Here is a 19,626-nt window from a genome sequence, read left to right as displayed (position 1 = left end):
AGCAGCACTTTTGTTCTATGAGGCCGTTCAGGGTTCAGCCTCTGGCCCGAGGACACTGGGGATCGAACTACCGACCCTCCGCTCTACCCCCTTCAGACACATTTAGTTGTAGTTCATCTCTCAGACTGTGAGTGGCAGCAGAGCGCCACTGACCGTTCAGTCCACCGGAAATCACGGATGAGAAGAAGAAGAAGAAGAAGAAGAAGAAGAAGAAGAAGAAGAAGAAGAAGGAGAAGAAGGAGGAGCAGGAGGAGAAGAAGAAGAAGAAGGAGGAGGAGGAGAAGAAGAAGAAGGAGGAGGAGCAGAAGAAGAAGAAGAAGGAGGAGGAGGAGAAGAAGAAGGAGGAGGAGGAGCAGAAGAAGAAGAAGAAGAAGGAGGAGCAGGAGGAGAAGAAGAAGAAGGAGGAAGAGGAGGAGGAGCAGACACGTGTGACATGCGAACGATCAGCTGGTTCCAGTCGTAAAGTTTGAACGGGTCGTTGATCGTTGGTCGTGAACATGGATGAAGAACTCACGGTAGTTTCTCTGGTTCTGATCATTGAACTCATCTGAAGCTTTAATGTTGTTTCTTCTTTAGTTCAACGATTTCAAAGATTTCTTCACTTCTTGTTCTATAAAAACTGAAAAGTGTGTTTGAACCTGCAGCGATGATGTAAAGACTCACAGTCACATTTATGTTTTATAAATCTCTGTGTGTGTGTGTGTGTGTGTGTGTGCGTGTGTGTGTGTGTGTGTGCGTGCAGGCCGGGTTCAGGGAGCTCTGTGCTCAGTGCTCGGCGGTGGATTGGGGGATTTCAGACGAGGGTCGTTTCTACTGCAGATCCTGCCACAATGTCATCGAGGTAAACAACAGAAACACGACCAGCTGATCTGGAACATGACGTCACCGCTTCTGACCGGAGTAAAGGTGTTAAAATGTTGAACATTGTAAAAGTTCCTTCAGCAGCAGTCACAGCTTCGTCTCAGGCTCCGTCTGATTGGACGAGAAGTGTCTGACGTCTTCATCTGCACTGCTGTTCTGTGGGGTTCATATCTGGGCTTTGACTGGGACACTGAGACACATGAGCTGCTTTCAGACCTGCACTGAACTCCAGATAATCTGCAGACATTCTCTGGAGGAGCTGCTCTGTGAACACAACTGTCTGCAGAAACACAAACAAATGTAGAAGACGAAGACGTGAAGACAGTTTGAGCTGACGACGGTGTCAGGTGGTGTCATGATCACATGATCACTTCCTGTCTCTGCTGCTCCGCCCCTCTCCTGCGGTGTTGCTCGTGTGTGAAACATTAACTCAGGAGAAAGTCTGGACTCATTTCTGTGACTAGTGACACATTCAGGGACAGGGCAGCTTCATGCCAGCAGGTGGCAGTGTTGTATTTCTTATGTTACTTTTCTTTTGAGTTTCATCAGTTTTCATGTGTGTGAATTAAATTTAGTTTTTAATATGTGAACGTGTCCAAATGTTCTCAGAGAACCAAAGAGGTGGTGGACACGACCTTCACCCCCGGATCCACCAGAGTCTCCACTATTGGCCGAGGGACGAGACGCAGGAGACCAGGTCAGTGTCTCCGGCTCACATCAGCATCCATTGAAGAAAAACAAACCGGTCATGTGATGTGCTTGTTATCAAAGCATTTGTTTGGATGATTCTGAAACCAACAGAGATCTTCTCTGGTCGTAGTTTCCAGTGAGAGTTGGTGGTTTTTCACAGCAACTGAAGATCTTTGAGTTTGGAACCTTTGCTCAAGACGATTAATCAATGATTTAAAAAAAAAAGTGTGTTGCACCTTTAATGTTTGTTTTTTGTCTGTTTGTTAAGATCGTGGTCGTCAGTGGATGATCTGTGAAGGTTTTCAGTTCATCCTGAGGAACCAGGCCAACGCTCTGCTCAGACTCGGAGTCTCTGCTCAGTTCAAGGTCCGTTTTTACTCCAGTGGTTGAACGTAGTAAGATGAAGATCAAAGACTGTCTCTGTTTCCACCTGCTCCAGAAATTAATCCAAATTATTTCATTAGATTTTATATCATGAATTCTGTAAACTTGCTCCTTTGAAGTCGGAGCCGTGGTGTCAAGGTCCCGCCCAGTCAAGCTCTCAACCAATCATGACGCCTGTTTTTATATCATAAATAACTCATTCAAACCAAACTGATCAGAAACACTTGAACAAACTTCGGTGAGATAGACGTCGGCTATCTTTATTTCCAGTCCATAAAAGTGGCCGATCGTGTGCTGTTCTAGGACCCGGTGTTGTGTCAGCTGTGGAGACTTTACCTGCAGAAGAGTCGACAGGCGTTCACCAGCAACCCGGTGAGGAGCTCCGTGTTTAAAGTGGTGAGTTCACTGACACGTATTTCAGTTCTGGGTGGTTTTTAACTCTATTTGAAGCAGACGAAGGATTTGAGTCGTCGGACGTCTGGATCTGAAGTTTTCAGAGAAACAAGCTGAGCGAACGTTAGCGGCAGCTCGACTCCTCAGAGACGAGTCAGAGAAACAGTTGAACATGAAGCTGCTTTATTCACTTTGTTACTGGAGTTTGTTTGGAGGCGGAGACGTCCGAGGAGAATTCAGATAAAAACCTCCTGAACCATCAACACTGAAGGAATCTAACCAGGAGAAGACTACAACTCCCATCATCCCTCACTGCTTTAACAGGACATCGATTCTTATTGTTCTGACTTATATGCCCCCTAGTGGCAGACTTTGGTAAATGTAGAGCAGTTGACTTGAGTATTAATCACTTGTTAAAATGTTTGCCTGAATATAAATTTGTCAAAACTTTTACTAATAACTTTTTTGTTTGTTTTTTCGCCTCCCTGACTCCGCCTCTCTTCAGCAACGTCCAGGATCAGACTCAGACAGTGTAGCTATGTCGTCTGCTGAGACGGACGGAGAGACGAATCTGTCCAGCCCCGCCGCCTCTAACACAGGTACTGTGATGGTCGATATATATATATATATATATATATATATATACATATATATAAAGACATTTTTGTGTTTGATCTCTTTGTGGTAAAATGTACTGACAGTTTTTATTTTATCTGTTTGATTTGAAACAAGCAGAGAGCTGCAGTGATTGGTCGCAGCGTTCGGGCTCTTCAGACATCGTCACCTACCTGACGGCCCGGCAGAGGCGCAGTCATGGTCTGATGAACATGACGAAGACGTTGGCCCTGATCCACCTCGCTCTGATCTGGAGCCACGAGCCGCTGACGCTCAGCGACCTGCTCAGGTAACATCTGACCTCACCTCATGCTAACTGTCCGGTGACGGTCTGGATCGTCGTAGAGGACTGAGTGGGTGTGTTTGTCCGCAGGTTGGTGAGCGAAGGTCACGTCCCGTTCATAAACGCCTTCGAGGAACTTCCAGAAGAGATGAAGCTCGACGGTAAAGATGCTCTCATCTTCAGAGTCGAGGTCAGACATTTTCAAATGTTTTTAAAGATCAGGTGTCAGATGAACCTTCAGTGATCTTTGTGAACGTTCTGTAGCGTTGACGTCGTGTCGGCTGTGTCTCCACAGAGCGTCCCGTCCCACCGGGTCGTTCACCGCCAGGCTCAGACTCTGCTTCTGTTCCTGCAGCCTCAAACGTTTCCTCCAATCAGCCGACAGAGTCTGCTGCACCCGGCACTGCTCAGCCTGCGCTACCTGACAGACACCAACCTGCCTGGTAAAACACTCGCAGTACCGCAGACACTACTCTCAGTACTCACAGTACTGTCAGTACTCTCAGTACTCTCAGTACTCTCAGAGATTTTAGTCCAGAAACAGGAACGATATGTTCACTGTTACGTGTAAGGACTCTGGCTGCTGCATTCTGGGAGTAATGCCAACAGTACTCACAGTACTGCAGATAGTACTCTCAGTACGTACTGTACTCTCAATACTCACAGACGGTACTCACAGTACTCTCTGTATTCTCTGCTTGCGTCCAGATGATCTCCACCCGTGGGTCTGCAGGCTGATGGACGACGCCGGTTTGGTTGATTTCACGTTCGACCCCACGTCTTGTCCCGTCCTGCCGCATTACGACATCCAGACCGCCGCCCTCATCATCGTCACCATGAAGCTCATCTTCGGCCTGGACGACCACACAGAGTGGTGACTCCGCCACCCCCACCGATCTAAACTCCTCCCTCTTAGATTTCACAGGTGAATAAAACATTTGTTCTGTGTTTTTCAGGGATTTGTCCAACGAGTCGGGTGACCAGGACGACTCAGGTCAGTTGCTCACCCCTGCACGGATTGACACATGACATTGCATCACATCCTGTCCTGTCAAAATAAAACCAGCTGAATTGACTGGGATACAGGAGGAAACTTATAGAAACAAACTTTAAAAAAGAGGTTGTGTTTTTTTATTTTCTCAGGAAACATGTTTAACCTGAGGAGGTGGTTCAGATTGACGCAGGCTGCTCTGATCACAGCTCAGCAGAAAAGACACCACGAGGTCGCCAGGTGAAATCATAGTGACTCAAACACCTGAGCTCGTTTTAACGTGCACACCTAGTGACTGGAGGCATTATGTTTTCTGTCCATCCCTGTGAACACTATCGTAGTCTTATATCGTATAGTACACATGTTTAGTTCTACTCAAAGTGATTAAGACGTGGTATAATATTGTGGGTTGAAGCTTTGTGGTTGTTGTTTGGTGTTTTATACCAACATTATTTTTTCACTCATATATTTATCATCTGCCTCCCTCTCATCCTCAGGAAACAGTGGAAGGCCAAGAAACCTCTTTACCCGAGCAGAGACTCAGAGGCTGTTGTGATGAAAAGGAAACGTAAGAGTCTGAGTTTGTAAACCGTCCTCGCTCCGTTCAGCCCAGATCAGAATATGAACAGCAGCAGAACTGACCACGGTCTGTTCACAGTGATGTTCATACAACTGTCACTGGATCACTGATACTCAAGGAGGCGTTGAGCTCTAGAACTTGTCAGCAAGTCATCGACGGTTCACAAAAATAGACATAGTGAAGCCAAAGTGTCTGAAACCTGTCTTCTGTGTAGTGACCAGCAGGGTGCGACTCCACTGGTAGTTTTTATAGAAGTCTATAGAAAATGACCACCCAGGCTGTGATTGACAGCTGGTACCGTCCAATGGGTGCAGGTCACAGTAGGTGTAGGTGAGAGTTCAGTGTCCAAGTCTGGCTATGGTTACTTCTGGTTTAAAAAACTAAAATGGTAAACTAAAGTAAAACAGCACCAAACAAACCAACAGGTGACGTCATGGTAACGGTTGATACTTGTCGTGGACAGGTTACTTTACTTATCGGATGATATGAAACTAGACCAGCTGTGATGTTTGTGTCTCTGCAGGGACAGCAGAGCAGGTCCAGATGTGTTTTGAAAAGCTGTCTTCTCGTCTCGTGGGGGTCCAGCGCTGCGATCCGTCAAGCTTTACATTCTGCTGGGGGGATGAGGACGGAGCAGACGGTCCCAGTCTGCACCACAAGAAGCTGGACCGAGTCTTAACCCTGAAACACAACGTCCAGACTCCAGCTAACACCGCATACTGGCACACGGCGCTCAGAGTCTGCGACCCCCAGTATGTTAAAAAGTGTTGAGTGAAACTATGCTGCTTTAAACAACCTGTTAGCATGATGCTAAACTCCAAAAAACAAAAAGGTGCTAATATAAAAAAGTAAAATGATCTTTTCCATGAGTTGAAACAAGCTCTGCATTGACGTAAGTCATGACCATCATGCATCGCAATGCTAGCACTTATTAGTAAAAAGTGATATTAGCATAAAGACAAAAGTTGTTACCATCATAGCAAAAAGTAACATTAGCCCACAAGCAGTATTAGTATTTAAACAAATAAGTAACTTTACATTAAAACCACAAATCTGCACTTAATACAATATATATTATATATTTATTAAATACAATATATATTATATATTTATTACATACAATATATATTATATATTTATTAAATACAATATGTATTATATATTTATTAAATACAATATATATTATATATTTATTACATACAATATGTATTATATATTTATTAAATACAATATGTATTATATAGTTATTAAATACAATATATATTATATATTTATTAAATACAATATGTATTATATATTTATTAAATACAATGAAGGCATGCTAGCACCAAAATTCTATCCGTAACATTATAGCTTCCATGTTACTCTACACTAAAAAAAAGTATATAATGTTAGCATTATAACAAAAGCTATGTTTACATGTTAGCAAATAAACAACATTAAAGCAAAGATGTATAATAAATAATTGAATGTAACAGTATTGTGAGCACTTAGTGATGTTAGCATTAAAAGTAGCATTAGCACTTTCAAAAGTGGTTTGAATATTTAAAAAAGTATGAAAACGTTTTAAAAAATGAAAGTTAAAGGAGCTCTTTGTTTTTAATAGTGATTGTAGTGATCTGCTGGTTTCACTCCTCTTCTCCACAGGAAGTGCAGGAGTCATTACTCGGAGGTGGAGGCGACGCTGCCTCGGTCGTTCGTGTGGCTGCTGCAGCTCTTCTCCTTCCTGCTCAACGTGAAGCCGGCCTACCTGTACGAGGAGGTGCTGAGGGTGGAGAGACGAGTCCTCGACAGCAGACGACACCTGAGGAGGAGGGAGAGGACCACGACCACCAGGTCCGAGGACACGATCGCCGGCTGCTGACTCCGCTCTCCTGAACAATGCTGCTGTTTCTGTTTTATCACCTGAAGAGCAGGCAGAGAAACGCAGTGACACAAACTCAGCAGCAGGGGGAGACTCACAGAAAAGACTCAAACAGAATGAACATGTTAGTTTGTTGTGCACACACAGCCCACGTGCACGCTCACGTGCACTCTGAAAGTCAAAGGTGAAACTTCTCAGACACAAACTCGACTGTGAAACATTTAGTCTCTAGGATTTAGATCAGAGAACAATTTTAAATTTCCTGCTCTTTAAACATAAAGACAGAAAATATTTCTCTTGTTTCATAATAAAGATAAAAACAGTGATTATTATATAATCTCTTTGTTTCAGCTTGTAGGTTTAAAGTCTTACGAGGTGAAACTTATCGCAGGTTTTCAGAGGACAGGAGTCGTCTGAGGACACTGGAATCAACCAGCCGACTGTGAACGCAACACGATGCTGTATCCCGCCACTGAGGTGACAGGAGGTAACGCTGCTCTCTGTAGTATCACCATGGCAACATGCCCAACGCTGTTAAGTTACCTAGCAACAGACATGAACATGGCAACGGCCAAAATAAAATCCCTCAAGTGCGTCTGCAGCAGATTGAATGTGACAGATTTAACATGGAGACGATGGGGGGGGGTGCTTCTAGTTATTTTATTGTTTCTATTTATCATTGGTTTTATTACAGGTTTGTTTCCAGCTCTGAATCAGTCCAGTTACCTTAAATAACCCCAAGAGGTCAAATCAGGTCACTGCAGCAGACAGGAGAACAAAGAGCGCCTGAGCACAAAGTCAAAGAAATGAAAATAAAAATGAAAAAATATTCCATTCACGTCCCAAAGATGCTGAGCAACAAATCTACTCAGGAACAAACTACTGACTGAAATTCTTTTACTTTCTTCTCTTTGTTCTCTTCAAACAAACCAGAACATGAGTGTGACTGATCACTCACTTCCTGTACTCGAGTCAAAGTAGTAATACCACACTGTACAAATATGTGAATATAAATAAGAAAAGGCACTGAAAGTATCAACAGTACTCAGTAAAGAGTTGTTCACAGTGAGCTCTATAATTAAACTGCCCTGAGCTTGTGGTTATGACCATAAACTGTAAATAAAGACGACGTCTTCACTTCCTCGACAAATGAAGCCAAAATATCTGAAGTACTGATCTAAGGAATTAACAGTCACAACGCTAAGGAAACTGAAGCGACTTTATTCTGTCTTTGCTGGAGGTGTTGGAGAGAACTTCAGCTTCTGAAGTCACCGAGAGTTTGTTAAAGAGGCAGAGCGGTCGACCTCATAGAGCGTTAGCTCCAGCTCAATAGAAAATGTGCTTTTCCAGCTGAGGATCCATGAGATGAACTCGCTGCACCTCCCATCCCGTCCAGCAGGGACTGTGACCCACTTCTGCTGGAAACAGCCCCCCCCCCCCAAAAAATAAAACTAAACTTAGGAACTCAACTAAACTCAGGAACTGAACTAAACTCAGGAACTGAACTAAACTCAGGAACTGAACTAAACTCAGGAACTAAACTAAACTCAGGAACTGAACTAAACTAAACTCAGGAACTAAACTCAGGAACTAAACTAAACTCAGGAACTAAACTAAACTCAGGAACTAAACTAAACTAAACTCAGGAACTAAACTAAACTAAACTCAGGAACTAAACTAAACTCAGGAACTAAACTAAACTCAGGAACTAAACTAAACTAAACTCAGGAACTAAACTAAACTAAACTCAGGAACTAAACTAAACTCAGGAACTAAACTAAACTAAACTCAGGAACTGAACTAAACTCAGGAACTGAACTAAACTAAACTAAACTCAGGAACTAAACCACATTAGAATCAAATCAAGGACTAACTCCAGGGTTCCTGGAGCTGTGATTCTTAGAAGACTTGAAGGAGGGGCAACATGACCCTCTGCTCACAAAGGTTCACGACCCGGAACTGAACCACTTTAACTTTGTGGTGACTTCACTGATGCTGTGAACACAACACAGACTCAACGGAACTGAACCATAACAGGATCGTTCTCCGACAATAAAACAAGCTCAAACCTGTACCAGACAACAGATCAAGATTCAAGAGGTTTTATTGTCATTGTACAAGTACACAAGTACAAGTACAACGAAATTATGTTAGGAAGCTGTGTGTGTGTGTGTGTGTGTGGTTCTCCTGTAGAAGGAGCTTGGGGGGTTCTTCACCAGGTGGGAGGTGTTCAGGGCCCACGTCAGATCCTCTGTGATGTGGATTCCCAGGAACTTGATGTAATTCACACTCTCCACTTCCTCACCATTTATGTGAAGGGGGGGGGGGGGGGTCTCCCTGGTTCTCCTGAAATCCACGATGATCTCTTTGGTTTTTGAGATGTTGAGGACCAGGTTATTGTCAGTGCACCACTCAACCAGATGTGGTTCTTCCTCTGTAGAGCACCTCCTCATCGTCTGAGATCAGTCCTGCTGGGCACACAGCCCTGTGGTGCTGCTGTGTTCAGGCTGATGGTGGAGGATGTGTGCTCGGTGAGGACGTCCCTGAGTGTGATGTTCACCAGTCTGTGTTGGAGCTCAACAAACACATCCTGGTGTTTGAATGATCCAGACAGAGACGTATGAAGGGCTATAGAGACAGTACCCTCTGTAGATCTGTATATACAGTCACTGTCTTTATATACAGTCACTGTCTTTATATACAGTCACTGTCTTTATATACAGTCAGTGATTCTTTATATACAGTCAGTGATTCTTTATATACAGTCAGTGTCTTTATATACAGTCAGTGTCTTTATATACAGTCAGTGTCTTTATATACAGTCAGTGTCTTTATATACAGTCAGTGATTCTTTATATACAGTCAGTGATGGTCTTTATATACAGCCAGTGTCTTTATATACAGTCACTGTCTTTATATACAGTCAGTGTCTTTATATACAGTCAGTGATCATCTTTATATACAGTCACTGTCTTTATATACAGTCAGTGATTCTTTATATACAGTCACTGTCTTTATATACAGTCAGTGATCATCTTTATATACAGTCAGTGATCATCTTTATATACAGTCAGTGATTCTTTATATACAGTCACTGTCTTTATATACAGTCAGTGATCATCTTTATATACAGTCAGTGATCGTCTTTATATACAGTCACTGTCTTTATATACAGTCAGTGATTCTTTATATACAGTCAGTGATCGTCTTTATATACAGTCACTGTCTTTATATACAGTCACTGTCTTTATATACAGTCAGTGTCTTTATATACAGTCAGTGATTCTTTATATACAGTCAGTGATTCTTTATATACAGTCAGTGTCTTTATATACAGTCAGTGATGGTCTTTATATACAGTCAGTGATTCTTTATATACAGTCAGTGATGGTCTTTATATACAGTCAGTGATTCTTTATATACAGTCAGTGATTCTTTATATACAGTCAGTGTCTTTATATACAGTCAGTGATGGTCTTTATATACAGTCAGTGATTCTTTATATACAGTCAGTGATGGTCTTTATATACAGTCAGTGATTCTTTATATACAGTCACTGTTTTTATATACAGTCAGTGATTCTTTATATACAGTCAGTGTCTTTATATACAGTCAGTGATTCTTTATATACAGTCAGTGATTCTTTATATACAGTCAGTGATTCTTTATATACAGTCAGTGATTCTTTATATACAGTCAGTGATGGTCTTTATATACAGTCAGTGACTCTTTATATACAGTCAGTGATTCTTTATATACAGTCAGTGATTCTTTATATACAGTCAGTGACTCTTTATATACAGTCAGTGATTCTTTATATACAGTCAGTGATTCTTTATATACAGTCAGTGATTCTTTATATACAGTCAGTGATCATCTTTATATACAGACAGAATGTGTGTCTTTGTGTGTATATCAGTGTGTTGAATCTCTCAGGTTATAGAAAGTGTGTCTTCGTGCAGGTTGTGAGTCGAGCTGCGTTCTGTCTGTTTCCTCACTGGAGGAGTCTGGGACTGTTTTCTGCCTGGAAACCGTTTTTCATCGACGGACCGCCTGTTTTTCTTTTTCCTTTTTTTTCACTTCACAACCTCGCTGAACTCGGAAATGAAAATGAACTCACATCACCCCTGCCTGCTGCTTCTGTCCCAGTTTTCCCTCGTCTCTCGGAGTCTGTGACTTTATTCGGTTAAACAGCAGCACGTTCACTCTTTAACAAAGTGTTCATGTGTGTGTGAGCTGCAGGTGAGGTGTGAGAGGATCAGTCAGTCAAACACAACCAGAGGAAAACCAGTGACAGTGACGATGGTGGTTACAGTGACGGCCAGCAGCAGCTCCAAGTGTTCACATGCAGCCACAACAAAGGAGCCGGTGCTGGGCCGGCCTGTGTGTGTGTGTGTGTCTGTGTGTGTGTGTCTGTGTGTGTGTGTCTGTGTGTGCGTGTGTGTCTGTGTGTGTGTGTGTGTGTGTCTGTGTGTGTGTGTCTGTGTGTGCGTGTGTGTCTGTGTGTGTGTGTGTGTCTGTGTGTGCGTGTGTGTCTGTGTGTGTCTGTGTGTGTGTGTGTGTCTGTGTCTGTGTGGGTGGGGGGTGCTCTGACTGCCTTCTAGCCCCGCCCTGGAATTCTTTATAGGAGAGGCTGTTTACAAGCTCGACGCATAGGAGTCCCCGGGTTCATCAGCCTGGTGAGGAGGGGTGAGGAGGAAGAGGAGGGGTGAGGAGGGGTGAGGAGGAAGAGGAGGGGTGAGGAGGAAGAGGAGGGGTGAGGAGGAAGAGGAGGGGGGAGGTGGTTGGTCCAGGAAGAATTAGACAATGAGACGATGTGTTGAGGCCTCGAGCTGCAGGATCTGCTCTTTGTTCCTGAACGTGACTCTTTACTTCCACCTCTGACAGGGACTTTAACGTGCACACTGACGTGCACATTTCTGAGATGCTGCAGACACGTGAAGAAAAATATTTGCTCATAATTGTTTTAACTTGTTTGTGACCGTGTCATTTTTTAGTGATCCCACTTCAGCACCTTCCACATTGTCCTGATTCAAACTTTCAAACAATTCAAAGCTCCTGACTCCTGAAGTTCTGATGTCATGTTCAGGATCAGTCTCTGAAAAGTCTGTTTGTGAAATCTGACGATAAATAAAGACAAACGCTGTTTTGTCATATTAACGATATAAAAAGATGAAAACTCATCATCTTTCTAGTTTGATATCTTTTCTGTTTCTAGTTGAATGAATCTTTTATTCTAACACAGATGTTTAAAGACACATACATCTGGATGTATATATATATATATATATATATATATATATATATATATATACATATATGTGTGTGGATATATATGTGTACATATATATATATATATATATATATATATACCTCATCTTTCTATGTATTGATATTTTCATGATATTCGAGCTGCAGTTGTTCCCTCTCACGCGCGTCCTCGCGGGTATTCGCGTCCCCGCCGCCGCTTCCCAACCTTTCCCCCAGTTGGTGCGCGCCCCCGGGTTCACCGGGTTTACTGTGACACCGCTGACTCCGCGGCCACGCCCCCCGACAGCCACGCACCCCGCCTCCATCCAATCGCGTCGCGGCCACGTACCGATCACGCACCGCCTCGCCTGTGATTGGTCGGAGCCCGCTACACCTTTGCCTGTGATTGGCTGCGTGTTACCACCCGCCAGAGCGCTCTCACTTTTGTTTCTGTGTTTCTCGCTCGCTCGTGTTTGTGGCTCCTGAAGTGAAGCGGCTCTGCTCCGAGTCTGTGTCCGCTCCGCTGACTCCTGCTCCGGCTGCTGCTCCGGCCGCTGCTCCGGCTGCTGCTCCGCTCTCTCACCGCTCTGCTCCGGCTCCTCCTCAGGTGAGTCCGCCGTCAGAGGACCGCGGTGCCCGGCCCTCCGCTACACATGGTCCCGCTGGGTCATGACATCACAGAGGGTCTCACATCTGGTCTCACATCTGGTCTCAGGTCAGATCTGGTCTCAGGTTGGATCTGGTCTCAGGTCAGATCTGGTCTCAGGTCAGATCTAGTCTCAGGTCAGATCTGGTCTCAGGTCAGATCTGGTATCAGATCTGGTCTCAGGTCAGATCTGGTATCAGATCTAGTCTCAGGTTGGATCTGGTCTCAGGTCAGATCTGGTATCAGATCTGGTCTCAGGTCAGATCTGGTCTCAGGTCAGATCTGGTCTCAGGTCAGATCTGGTCTCAAGTCAGATCTGGTCTCAGGTCAGATCTAGTCTTTGGTCAGATCTAGTCTCAAGTCAGATCTGGTATCAGATCTAGTCTCAGGTTGGATCTGGTCTCAGATCTGGTTTATCTGAGGTCACAGTGATATGTTGTGTTCTGTGTGTGTGTGTGTGTGTGTGATATGTTGTGTTCTGTGTTTGTGATATGTTGTGTTCTGTGTTTGTGATATGTTGTGTTCTGTGTGTGTGTGTGTTTGTTGTGTTCTGTGTGTGTGTGTGTTTGTTGTGTTCTGTGTGTGTGTGTGTGTTTGTTGTGTTCTGTGTGTGTGTGTGTGTTTGTTGTGTTCTGTGTGTGTGTGTTTGTTGTGTTCTGTGTGTGTGTGTTTGTTGTGTTCTGTGTGTGTGTGTTTGTTGTGTTCTGTGTGTGTGTGTGTGTTTGTTGTGTTCTGTGTGTGTGTGTGTGTTTGTTGTGTTCTGTGTGTGTGTGTGTGTGTTGTGTTCTGTGTGTGTGTGATATGTTGTGTTCTGTGTGTGTGTGTTTGTTGTGTTCTGTGTGTGTGTGTGTGTTTGTTGTGTCTCAGCTGATCAAAACAATGTCTTCATTGATAATAATGTAGTTTTGTCTTTACTGATCATTAAATATTGATCCAATCATTGATCAGAATCAGAGGTTTAATAGTTTTATAGACATTTAAAGAGAATAATGATGAGATGACAATAATAATGACTTTTATTATTGTCATCTCTGTTTGTTCTGTGTGTGTGTGTGTGTGTGTGTGTGTGTGTGTGTGTTTTCTCCAACTACACTTCCTGGGTGCCTCTCCCTGTCTCTCTGTCCATCTGTCTGTCTCTCTATCTGTCTCCCCCCCCCCCCCCCCCCTGTCTCTCTCTCTCTCCCCCTCTCTCTCTCTTGCTGTCTGTCTGTCTCTCTCTCCCTCCTTGTCTCTCTCTTTCTCTGTCTGTCTGTCTATCTGTTTCTCTCCCCCCCTCTCTGTCTGTCTGTCTCTCTCTTTCTCTCTCTCTCTCCCTCTCTGTCTCCCCCTCTCTATCTATAGGTCTCTCGCTCCTTGCTCGCCCTCTCCACCCTTCCTTAATGTCAACAACACCGTCTCCTTTCATTATGTCAGTTTTTTCTTTCAGTATTTTCTTTTTTCCTCTGATTAACAACGATGATCTTTTATTCTTATGATTTATTTTGTGACAAACGAGTGACATCATTGGTTGTTCGAGGGAGAGAACTGTGTCAGTGCTCCACCTGCTGGCAGCAGGAAGCAGTGTGGTTTCAGTGGCAGGATGAATGACAGACGTTGTGACACAGTTTAAGGTCAAACTGTCGTTTCATGAAGTTGTTTAGACGTCAGGTACAAATAATCCAATTTAACGTGGAGAAAAACATGTTCCTCACATGTTCCTCACATGTTCCTCACATGTTCTGTGTGTGAGGACACATGTCTGAGTCAGTGTCTCTGGACGTGTTCTGGATCTTCTGCTGCAGCTTCTAGTGAAACATCTGGAACCTTCAGTCTGAGTGAGCGAGTGGGCGTGTCTCTGAGGTTTCTAACACGTGAAACTGAAGAACACAACATGTCTACACAACATGTCTACACAACATGACTACACAACATGTCTACACAACATGTCTACACAACATGTCTACACAACATGACTACACAACATGTCTACACAACATGTCTACACAACATATCTACACAACATGTCTACACAACATGACTACACAACATGTCTACACAACATGTCTACACAACATGTCTACACAACATGACTACACAACATGTCTACACAACATGTCTACACAACATGTCTACACAACATGACTACACAACATGTCTACACAACATGTCTACACAACATGTCTACACAACATGTCTACACAACATGACTACACAACATGTCTACACAACATGTCTACACAACATGTCTACACAACATGTCTACACAACATGACTACACAACATGTCTACACAACATGACTACACAACATGTCTACACAACATGACCACACAACATGACTACACAACATGACCACACAACATGTGTACACAACATGACTACACAACATGACCACACAACATGTCTACACAACATGTCTACACAACATGACTACACAACATGTCTACACAACATGTCTACACAACATGACCACACAACATGTCTACACAACATGTCTACACAACATGTCTACACAACATGACCACACAACATGTCTACACAACATGTCTACACAACATGACTACACAACATGACCACACAACATGACTACACAACATGACTACACAACATGACCACACAACATGACCACACAACATGTCTACACAACATGTCTACACAACATGTCTACACAACATGACCACACAACATGACTACACAACATGTCTACACAACATGACTACACAACATGTCTACACAACATGACCACACAACATGACTACACAACATGTCTACACAACATGACTACACAACATGTCTACACAACATGTCTACACAACATGACCACACAACATGACCACACAACATGACTACACAACATGTCTACACAACATGTCTACACAACATGACCACACAACATGACTACACAACATGTCTACACAACATGTCTACACAACATGACCACACAACATGTCTACACAACATGTCTACACAACATGTCTGGGGTCAGTTGCAGGACTTCTTCAGGTGTCGAACATGTGAACCAGAGTTTCCGTTTGTTGTCGATGATGAGCTGTGAAAGCTGCTGTCGCCACGTTTGTTTCCAGAAACACTGAACTGGTTTGATTCCGGTTCATACTTGTTCAGGTTTTGTTCTCGTGGATCAGATTTAAGTCTCGTTCTGTCCTGGTCTGTCTCAGGTTGACCGTATGGACGGACAGCCAGCGGCGACCATGGAGCTGAAGCCGTGCATTGAGTACCACGACCTGGAGGCTGCTGAGGCGCTCGTCAGCATGAGCTTCTGGGGTCAAAGGTCACACAAACCCCGCCCCCTGACCCCAACCTCTGACTCCTGTGACTCCATCCAGCTCCATCCGGAGGGAGACGCCCCCAAAGACCTGATCGCTCTGTCGTCACTGGTGAGAAGAGACGTTTAACACAATGTTGGAAATTCAACTTGTTTCTATAATAATGTCAATACATGATCGTTAATAATAAATCATACTTCTTTTAATGGCTTTTAAAGAGTAAAATATCGAATGGTACTTAATTATAGTGGGAATAGAAATAAACAAGTCAAAAATAACTTCAACAAGAAAAGGATTTTTTTTGTGTATCATGTATCTTAGTTTTTTTAAGTATTAATTAATAACAAATATTAACATGTATAAATTAATGAATGTAAAAAAATATATAAATGTAAACACACACACACACACACACACACACACACACACTTATAGTTTGAACCCTCTGGAAGTGTAAGAGTTTGAAATTATGATCAATGATAATCAAGTAAAACTGCATATAAATAAATACTGTTCTCATAATGAAGCCTGTCACATTAACCTGTTACAAACTAGAACTCTTTATTATCATCTTCTCAGTGTATGACTCCACCTCACAGTCCGAGCTTCTCCGAGTCCTCCACCACCTCTGCTCTGAGCCCCCCCCCCAGAGCAGTCTTACCCCGCCTGGCGCTCTGCATGGGCTCCACCCTCCTCAGTGACTCCTCCTCCTCCCTCTTCGCCTCGGACACCTCAGCACCTCAGACGGAGTCGTCCTGTGTGGCTCTGCCCGGCAGAGCCATGGCCACCAGCGTGATCCGCCACACCGCCGACAGCCTCAGTATTCCTCCTCCTCCCCCTTCCCCCTCCTGCTCCCCGCCATCACAAATGCCGCCTCAGCCCCGACTTCTAAAGACGGACGAGAAGGATGGACGTCCTCTATCTCCTGACAACCTGTCCTCTCCTCCCTCTTCGGTGTCTCCTCCTCACTCCTCGGTGTCCCCTCCTCACTCCTCGGTGTCTCCTCCTCACTCCTCGCCGGTCTCCCCCTCCCCGCTGCTCTGTCAGGTGATCCCGGTGAGCGGCCGGACGGGGATGATCTCCGCCTTCGTCCAAGGTCCGGTTCAGGTGCAGACTCAGGGGGGGCCAAAGCCCCTCCAGCCTCTGCTGTTGGGCTCGGCTGTGCCGCAGGGGACCGTGATGTTCGTGGTCCCCCAGTCGCCCGTCTCCCAGCCGCCGCAGGGACCGCAGACCGTCATGACCCTGGGCAACACCAAACTGCTCCCACTGGCCCCTGCTCCAGTTTACATGCCGTCAGGAGTGAGCGGCGCCTCGCAGGTCGACTTCTCCCGCAGGAGAAACTACGTCTGCAACTTCCCTGGCTGCAAAAAGACGTATTTCAAGAGTTCCCACCTGAAGGCTCACCTGCGCACACACACAGGTAGAGACACACACTGCACCTACCGGGCAAATCGTCCCTCTCCTCATTGGTTGTTTCTTTGTTCTGTTCATCAGTGGAGAATTGTTGAAACGATGAGTGAGAGACTGTAGCTGCAGCGATTATTTACATATTGATCAGTTGATTAAATATGGATGTAAATATGAGCAGTGACTGTAAATAAATATGGACGACAAAAGTGAAGCCAGATCATCTGGATCGCCCCCTGGTGTCTGGCTGCAGTATAGATCATAAACCCTCCTCCATGTTAGCAGATGGGACATGAACCAAACTAAAAAATCATAGTAGACGTAAATAAATGTTTGTCAAAGATGTTTCTGTCATTTCAGGTTGTTGTTTACTCACTGACGTTAAAAAACACGTCATGATTGACACTGACACTGGCTGAGAGTGTGTCTGTGGTTCTGTTCCAGCGTGTTAACACTTGGCTTCTTTTCCTCCTGTGCAGGTGAAAAGCCGTTCAGCTGTCACTGGGAGGGATGTGACAAAAAGTTTGCCCGTTCTGATGAGCTTTCTCGCCACCGCAGGACGCACACTGGCGAGAAGAAGTTTGTCTGCAACGTGTGTGACCGGCGCTTCATGCGCAGTGACCACTTGACCAAACATGCCCGGCGGCACATGACCTCCAAGAGGGCGTCCTCGTGGCCCGCCGAAACCGGAGACCTCAACAGAGTGGCCCTGCCCAAGGGCCAAAACAGAGGCCCTGCGCTTCCTGTCGGCGTGCTCATTCCCACCGCCAACTAACAGACTCAGGAGCCCACAGGGCCGACTCAGGACCCCAGGAGGGGTGGGGGGGTTGGTTCAGTCCGCTCCACCCGTCACATCAGGACGATCATTTCTACTGCACATCTCAATCGGCCGGTGAACACGTGACGACGACCGGGCCCCGGCTACGTTTACACACGCCACAGAACAGGGTCAAAACTGTCACAGCTCGTTATCACATCACATGAAACTAGTTAAGTTGCCATGGAAACCAGCCCAGTTATCTGTTTCCCCAGTGACTGATCCATGTTTCTTTTCATGTTGCCATAGAAACTAAACCTTTTGTGAGCTAAGCAGCATTGGCCAGACACACCAGCTCCCCCCTGAGGCTGAAATGTTTAATACACTCCAACTCCTAATAAATCTGACTCTTCCTCAGTAAAACGCACAGAGAACAAATGTCAGGAGATTGTAAACACTCACAAATACGAAGATACTATGACTGTTCATGGTGGGTGATGCTAAGCTGTCTGGCTACTGTGCTAACCATTAGCTCACTAGCTAGCTTCATTCAGATACTTTCATGTGTGTCCGAACATCAAGGTGTGTTCATGCCACATATGATTAAGAAAGACAAGCTGTAATAATCTGTTCACGTAGCCGGAGCTGCCAGCGGACGACAGAACGAGTTTCCCGCCCTCTCAGGACATTTTATTCCCACCAACCACAAACTCACTGAGGAGGAAGAGGAGGACGTGAAGGCGACAGGCTGCTATTCATCCACGGACAGAAACCAACAAAAACCTGACATTGCACTGGATTTTTTAGATCTTGCTTGTTTTTGTACTCTCTCCGTGTATAATCATGTTTACTACATGTGTATATGTCAAGTGTAGCAAAATGTATGCACTCGTTTTATTTTTCGCCAAAGCCTCTGTATTGTGCTTCTATTGTTCGCCTTCTGCTTGTCTGTGACTGTAAATACTGTAAATATATTGATATCTATATGAATGTTACGTGTATTCCAATCTGCATTTATTGACAGTACGAGTTATTGATATTTTAAAAATGTCAGTGGACAGTATTCCTCACTGTGATACTACCTACTATCTTTGCTTTACACAATATTATTCTTATTTAATAATTATATGTTGAGGGAAAAGTACTGTTTTTGATAGCTTGATTTGGCCCATAGTGTAGCCAGTAAGAAAATACCTCATGTTATTAAATGTTATTCTTAATAATATCCACTTTTCTTGGAATAATCCCATTTCTGAACATTTGCCTGTAAGCGATGGTGAAGAAAATGGCTTTTATAATAAAAACGTACCTCCATCATAAGTGTTGGTCTGTACTTTATTTACTGAGATGTCTTTGCATGATTCGAACTGTAGCTTCATTTATAACAACAATTTAAATGTGAAACCAAAGAAACACTGAAGTGACGATTAACTTTATTTATAATCTGAATATGTAACAGTTCTTAACAAATCAGCTAAAAAGAGACAATTCAAACCTCACAGAAAATATCAAGTGTAGTGGTTGTCTTCTTATTTGTTCAGTATAATGTGTTTTTACTGTGGGTATTGTAAATTATAGAGGTTAAGTTTTGGCGTGTGTGTCTGACCAGGGGCACGTTTCATCATACCTGATATATATATAATG

General features: G+C 44.0%; 2 protein-coding genes across 7 annotated transcripts; both read left to right on the top strand.

The window, feature by feature from the left end:
* On the top strand, positions 1–7,272 carry taf1b (TATA box binding protein (Tbp)-associated factor, RNA polymerase I, B). 6 transcript variants are annotated; one of them, XR_011239270.1, is made up of 16 exons: positions 1–515; positions 743–841; positions 1,471–1,558; positions 1,820–1,917; positions 2,239–2,331; positions 2,834–2,927; positions 3,064–3,232; positions 3,317–3,416; positions 3,522–3,669; positions 3,935–4,100; positions 4,183–4,220; positions 4,370–4,457; positions 4,715–4,785; positions 5,321–5,549; positions 6,445–6,845; positions 7,013–7,272. XR_011239270.1 is itself a non-coding variant. In XM_020110604.2 (15 exons), exons 1-15 carry the CDS (start codon positions 498–500, stop codon positions 6,659–6,661), a joined length of 1,716 nt encoding a protein of 571 aa, XP_019966163.1. In that variant the 5' UTR covers positions 176–497; the 3' UTR covers positions 6,662–6,993. The 6 variants fall into 6 exon arrangements, 4 of the variants coding, with proteins under 4 accessions (XP_019966163.1, XP_019966162.1, XP_069370631.1 ...); XR_002203845.2 differs by having other exon boundaries at positions 176–515; positions 3,061–3,232; XM_020110604.2 differs by lacking the exon at positions 7,013–7,272 and having other exon boundaries at positions 176–515; positions 6,445–6,993.
* A 5,049-nt stretch (positions 7,273–12,321) lies between these two features.
* klf11a (Kruppel like factor 11a) lies at positions 12,322–19,302 on the top strand. Its single transcript, XM_069514532.1, has 4 exons — positions 12,322–12,518; positions 15,711–15,929; positions 16,398–17,238; positions 17,705–19,302. Exons 2-4 carry the CDS (start codon positions 15,720–15,722, stop codon positions 17,998–18,000), a joined length of 1,347 nt encoding a protein of 448 aa, XP_069370633.1. The 5' UTR covers positions 12,322–12,518; positions 15,711–15,719; the 3' UTR covers positions 18,001–19,302.
* The last annotated feature ends 324 nt before the right edge of the window (positions 19,303–19,626 follow it).

Source organism: Paralichthys olivaceus, chromosome 19 (genome assembly GCF_024713975.1).
Source record: "Paralichthys olivaceus isolate ysfri-2021 chromosome 19, ASM2471397v2, whole genome shotgun sequence".
Lineage (NCBI taxonomy): Eukaryota > Metazoa > Chordata > Actinopteri > Pleuronectiformes > Paralichthyidae > Paralichthys > Paralichthys olivaceus.
Note: the sequence above shows the minus strand (reverse complement) of the source record. Positions and strands in the feature narration are given on the sequence as shown.

Coding starts and splice junctions, on each gene's coding strand:
- taf1b (XM_020110603.2), top strand. Junction 3,670..3,934: donor GACAGACACCAACCTGCCTG/GTAAAACACTCG, acceptor GCTTGCGTCCAG/ATGATCTCCACCCGTGGGTC. Junction 4,101..4,182: donor CTGGACGACCACACAGAGTG/GTGACTCCGCCA, acceptor TGTGTTTTTCAG/GGATTTGTCCAACGAGTCGG.
- klf11a (XM_069514532.1), top strand. CDS start 15,720: ATGGACGGACAGCCAGCGGCGACCATGGAGCTGAAGCCGTGCATTGAG. Junction 15,930..16,397: donor TGATCGCTCTGTCGTCACTG/GTGAGAAGAGAC, acceptor TCATCTTCTCAG/TGTATGACTCCACCTCACAG. Junction 17,239..17,704: donor TCACCTGCGCACACACACAG/GTAGAGACACAC, acceptor CCTCCTGTGCAG/GTGAAAAGCCGTTCAGCTGT.